The 6,263-nt window shown below is 40.8% G+C and overlaps 1 protein-coding gene across 1 annotated transcript; it reads left to right on the plus strand.

Moving 5' to 3' along the window:
• Window positions 1-895: 895 nt before the first annotated feature.
• Window positions 896-2,331, plus strand: LOC138008976 (melanocyte-stimulating hormone receptor-like). The gene has a single exon (XM_068856272.1). The coding sequence runs from the start codon at window positions 956-958 to the stop codon at window positions 1,844-1,846; it is 891 nt and encodes a 296-aa protein (XP_068712373.1). The 5' UTR covers window positions 896-955; the 3' UTR covers window positions 1,847-2,331.
• The last annotated feature ends 3,932 nt before the right edge of the window (window positions 2,332-6,263 follow it).

Genomic DNA, 6,263 nt, shown 5'->3' on the forward strand with positions numbered 1-6,263 from the left:
GAAAGATGCCGAACATTACGGGAGAATGACGGCAAAAATTCAAACAAAAAAATTTAGAAAAAAAAAAAAGACACCCCGGCCGCGGCCCCGCCTTTTGGCTACTACCCAAAAAATGCCTGAAAATTTTATGCTTAACAGTAATGGATTTTTTTTTCAAGCTTTCTTTTCGCTACTGTCCTAGTGGTGTTCATTGCGCTTGAAGGTAATGGTTCTCGTGCAGTTCAAATACACTCGCAGTACTTTAATATTTGCATTCGTATTTACATATTTCCACGGCGCCTTCAATTTTACTAGTTGATGAAACGACACCATACCCTTACTAAGCACTCACATTTTGACTCGCGAGAGTGCAAATGCATAACCCACCGAGGAAACAAAACTAAAGTGGTTGATCTTCTATTAAAAACAAGGGAGTTTTTGTGGGCGCTTACTCTTTTGATAACATGGGTGTCAAATTCTCCTTATTTTTGGCTCGAAATTTCAGCGTTAATTGATGATTTCACGTGTGAAATTACAATGCTGCCATGGCAACTTTTCCTACATTGGCAAAATGGCGTCTTATGAACGTAACTTTTCACCCATGATATTTAATAGCTAATCAAATGGTCTACTCGTGAAATTAGGTAATAATTTCACGCGCGTTTTGTCCAAAATCAAATAATTTCCCGAACCTTTATATTCCCTAATTTTACTTGTCACCATTTGATTGTCGATACAAATTAAACGAAATTACAGGACGCAAAAATTAAGGACGTTTAGGGAACATTTGTATTCTAGCGAAAAAACGACAGCGACATTTATCTCTAGCCAAATTGGCGACAGGTGGGCTGGAAAATGAGCGACAAAGCGACATCAGAACCCCCCTTGGAAGGCCTCATTGGAGACTTGAGCGGTTTTTGCACAACACTTCAAGAAAAAGAACTCAAAGGCTTTGGAAAATAAGCTTTCCATCGCGATGGAAGCGGCATTGTACTGGTCACCCATCTCCAACATTGTCTTCAACGCCGTATTGTGTTTCACTGCCTTAACGTTGAATGGTGCCACAATCTACGCCTTGAGAAAAACTCCGTCTGTTCCAAAGCCCTTGAAAGCATTGCTACTGAGTTTGGCCGTTTCTGATCTTGGTGTCGGCATACTGGTTCATCCACTGTTCATCACACGTTTCGCCCTAGAGTCACGGTTGCAAGCAGATCTCGACACAAGCTTTCCAACTTTTGACAGGGTTTCTTTTCTTGTGGCCTTTCAATTCGCTTATCCTTCGTTCTTCGGTGTTCTGTCTTTAAGCTTGGACAGATTCTTGGCGATCCATTTACACCTCAGGTACCAGGAACTTGTGACTTACCAACGAATCGTAACAGCTGTGATCTCGGTTTGGGTCTTAAGCGGACTTATCACGTTAATTTGGCTAATCCCGTTCCATATCGCATATGTGTTGCTTGCAATTGCCATCGTCGTAGTATCGTGTTTCGTTGTCTCGGGAGTTCTAAACTCCATGATATACGCCACCGTGCGACGCCACGCTCATCAAATCCATTCCCTTCAAGTGCAGCCCACAGTACAAGGAAACGCGTCTAATGTGACGAACGCCAGCACGCTGAGGAAATCTACCTTCATGACAATTCACATCTACGTCTTGTTTTTGGTATGCTATCTGCCATTTGTTTGTACTCTGGGGTTTATCAGCTTTTATCCTGGTGTCGCTGTACTGAAGGCAGTTAAACAATACACTGTTACTCTGCTGTTGTTAAATTCATCTCTGAACCCACTAATTTACTGCTGGAAATTGAGAGGTGTTCGTCAAACTATAATGAACACGCTGGTACACGCAATTTCCAGCCAAAACTGAAGCTCTAACTTCTACAGAGCTGTTCAGACTTACAAATACCACCCAATGGATGATAACATAAAGCAAAAAAGGAACGATAAAATCCGACTCGACACCATTGTCAGAGGGTCGTGAAGGGGTAAAATGGGAGCTGGGATTTGCCTTCTTTAGAGGCTGGGAAATGGGATTTTGTGCACTGGGACTGGGATTAATGAAACAAAAACAATAGAAAAATGGGAATGGGATTTCAAGTTGAGCAACACAGGCTGGGATTGTGGGGACTTGAGCTGGGATTTGAAAAAAACAATTTGCTGGGAAATGGGATTAGGACCCCCTCTTCACAACCCTCTTGTCAAATTGACTTATGCTATCAGTATTGTAACAAGTATTTTTAAGGGGTGTAAGCCCTCGAAGAAAACTCTTGTTCGTATCTTTAACAACTGGTAAGAAAGAAAATTATCGTGTCAATAAAAATGGGATTTGTATTAGTACTGGTAAATTATAGGACTGAGTGGAGTCCAATTCGGTCTGTAATCGTACGAGTGAAAACAAACTCGGACGATCTCGCAGGTCGGGGTCGGGGGTCGGGGTCGGGGTTTTTCCCAAATTTTTTTCTTTGAATTTTTGCCGTCATTCTCCTGTAATGTTCGGCATCTTTCCTTCATTCATGGTAAAAATTAGTCAAAAAAATATGGAACATACGGAAGGTACGAAAGGGACATGTTTGTTTCGAAATTAAGAGAATTTCAGACTGAAATTGTAGTTTTTGCGGGGAATATACGCTAACGGTAGTAGCCAAAACGCAGGGCCGGGACCGGGGTCGGGGTCGGGGTCGGGGTCGGGGCTGGTGTCGGGGTGCCTTTTTTTTCCAATTTTTTTCTTGTTTCAATTTTTGTCGTTATTCTCCTGTACTGTTGTTTTCGAATGACCGGCATCTGTCCTTCATTTATGGTGGAAATTTGTTAAAAACATTAAAGGAACTTACGGAAGCTATAAAAAATTCTTAATGGACATTTCAGTTTTTTTTTCTCGAAGTCGGACTTTGTTTTTTGTGTTTTAAAATCGAAGTTGGTTTTTGCGAGCATCTGACTTAGTCTTTCCGAAAATCGGAGTTTGTTTTTCGATATTAAGATAATTTCCGAAAATGCTGAAATTGGAGTTTATGAAATATACGCCAACTGCCAGAAACACTGATGCGGGGAGACTCGTTTTTACTTGTAAGGAAAAAAAACGGCATGATCGTCACGCAGTCACGCTATGTTCTGTTTCATTTTAATTGTATGGCGGAGAAGGTTTTTAAGAAGTAAACATTAAAATGTGGTTTTAAAATGTGGAGCTCAGCGAGTCTTCAGTGTCTCTGGGAGTTAGCGTATATTCCCCACAAAAACTCCAATTTCAGTCTGAAATTCTCTTAATTCGAAAAGCAAACAAAGATGTCCCTTTCGTCGCTTCTGTATATTCCATATTTTTTGACTAATTTCCACCATAAATGAAGGAATTCGAAAGATGCCGGCGAACATTCGAATATAACATTACAGGAGAATAAGGACAAAAATTGAAACAAAAAAAAATTGGAAAAAAAAAGACCCCTGACCCTGACCCCTGACCCCGGTCCCGGCCCCGCGTTTTGGCTACTACCTACGCTAACTCCTAGGGACACTGAAGACTCGCTGCGCTCCACAATATAAAACCACATTTTAATGTTTACTTTGCAAAAAACTGTCTCCGCAATACAATTAGAACAAAACAGATCATGGGCCACAATTCCACGATGGTCGTCACGCAACGTTCCGGCATTTGCTTGTTTTCAATGTTGTTGTCTTTTTTATCGTAACATTGGATTCGATCCCTTGACGTCCGAATAGAATTGGCTGACAAGTTCCTCTGCGACTGACTTTAGCACAAACCGTTTGTAGTAAATCAGACAACAACATTAATAAAATAATAATAATAAAATTTATTTATACCGCGCAAATTCAACTATGCAGTTTTCAAATGCGCCTTACAATAAAAGAACAATATATAACACTATATAGTCAAAATTATACGAATGAATAATTATCTAATTTATAAATTACAATACTATATCAGGAAAAGCATTTTTAAAAAGATGAGTTTTCAAATTACGTTTAAAAACTCTAAAATCGGAAGTGCATCTAAGATCTAACGGAAGATTATTCCACAGTTTTGGTGCGGCGGCCACAAAGGCTCGATCGCCAAGAGTAGGGAGAGTCCTGAAATCTGGATTTGAAAGCAGATATTTGTTATTTGATCTGAGGCTGTAGGAAGAATTAGGTTTAAAATTTACGAGAGTTGATAAATAATTAGGAGCTGTACCATAGATTGCTTTGTGAGTGATTATAATAATCTTATAATCTATTCTAAACGTTACAGGTAGCCAGTGTAATTTGTATAATATAGGTGTGATATGGCAATACCGTGGTGCTAGATATAGGACTCTTGCAGCTGCGTTTTGAACACGCTGCAGTTTACTGAGCTAAGGGGTTCCGTGCTCGGAGAGATGATGGATTCGCCAATAGTTAGAGTAGCGCGTTTAGTTTTCTGTAGCTGCGCTTCCGTCCCAATGAGCATAAACTTTGTCTTGGAATCATTGATCATGAGTTTATCATTGATCATCCAGTTACGGATGTCACAGAGGCATGCTTCCATTGCTGCAATGGCGGCGTCTTGATTGGAATCATCATTTGGATTGAAAGCCAGATAGATACCAGTATCATCGGTATAACTGTGCGCTGTTGGCAGATGCTGGCTAATCACATCAAATAGCTCACTGGGGTAAAGGGAGAACAGCATTGGGCCGAGACAGAAGCCCTGTGGCACACCAAACTTCAAATCAAACCTGTCCGACTTTGCACTGCCGATTACAATACGCTGGGATCTATTCGACAGATAGGATTTGAACCACGTTGCTGCTTGATCTTGAATTCCAAATTTGTATTCCAGGCGCCACAGTAATATGTCATGGTCTACTGTGTCGAAAGCAGCGCTTAAATCTAGGAACACTAGTAATGTGACTTGTTGTTTGTTCATGTTGACGATGTTGACGAGTATGACGTTGCGCATGCGCAGTAAGGCAGTTTCCGTACAGTGATTTTTTCGGTAGGCTGATTGAAATTCCGGAAACATCTGATTGGACGACACGTGATCGGAGATTTGTAGTGCAGCTGCCTTTTCAGTGATTTTTGCAAGGAAAGCAAGATTGCTGACGGGCCGGTTATTTTTCTTTATCAGATCCATGTTGGTCTCACTAAACCCTCTTTCCAAATGTCCGGAAAGTGACCACTACTGAACGAAAGATTAACCATGTTGGAAATGGTCGGTAGGAGTTCGTTAATGCAGTCTTTAAGAATCTTGGTAGGTATGGGGTCATTGTCGCAGTTCTTGTTTGGGGCATTCAGACGATATTGGCTGGAATTTATTGAAGGGTGTGCCAGCAAACGAATACTCTTGAATGCTACTTCCGATCGAATGGTGAGGGTGATTCAACGAGGAGTCAATTCTATCCAGCTTTGAGCGAATGACATCTATCTTTTGTATACAGAATCTCCCGAAATCATCAGCAAGCAAAGTAGGGTCAAAGTGCTTGGGGTATTTTTCTTGTGACGATCCTCCTAGCAGTGCACTGGCCGTCTTGAAAAGCTTTCTTTGATCACAATCGTTTTCATTAATAAGGTTGAAATAATAGTCACGCCTTGCTTGCTCTATAACGTGATTCGTATGATTGCGTGCCTTAATGAAATTAACCCTGTCTGACTCATTGACAACAACACGAACAAACAACAAATGAGTACGTTGCATGACTGCGTGACGATCATCGTGGAAATGTGATTCTGTTTTTTTTTTTTTTTTACGTTGTGAATATGGCAGTTGGCGTGTATTCCATAAACTCCAATTTCAGCAATTTCGGAAATTCTCTTAATTTCGAAACCCAAACTTCGATTTTCGGAAAGACAAAAAAACAAAGTCAGATTTTACAAAAAAACTAAAATGCCCCTTAGGAGCTTTCATAGCTTCCGTAGGTTCCTCAATTTTTTTGCCTAATTTCCACCATAAATGACAGTCATTCGAAAATAACAGTACACGAGAATGACGACAAAAAATGAAACAAAACGGAAATCTTGCAATAGACCCTTTTTCTTTAAGCCGGAATTGCAAGCCCTGTCTTGTAAGAAGGGCTTCCACTGTGTCAGCGTTAATCTTGCAAATAGACTCTTTTTCCTTAAGCCGGAATTGCAACCCCTGTCTTGTAAGAAGGGCTTCCACTGTGTCAGCGTTGCTTGTGCAGTACGAGGGACAAAAGGGACCTTATGCAAGGACGACGACGACGACGACGAGGGCTACGAGAACGTCTTCAAAAACTATTATTTCCCGTTATATTTGTAATAATTTCGCAATTACTCCAAGTCGCTCGGCATGG

Source organism: Montipora foliosa, chromosome 6 (genome assembly GCF_036669935.1).
Source record: "Montipora foliosa isolate CH-2021 chromosome 6, ASM3666993v2, whole genome shotgun sequence".
Taxonomy (NCBI): Eukaryota; Metazoa; Cnidaria; class Anthozoa; order Scleractinia; family Acroporidae; genus Montipora; species Montipora foliosa.

Bases quoted from the DNA above. Each gene is read 5' to 3' on its own strand.
- LOC138008976 (XM_068856272.1), top strand. From the start codon at position 956: ATGGAAGCGGCATTGTACTGGTCACCCATCTCCAACATTGTCTTCAAC.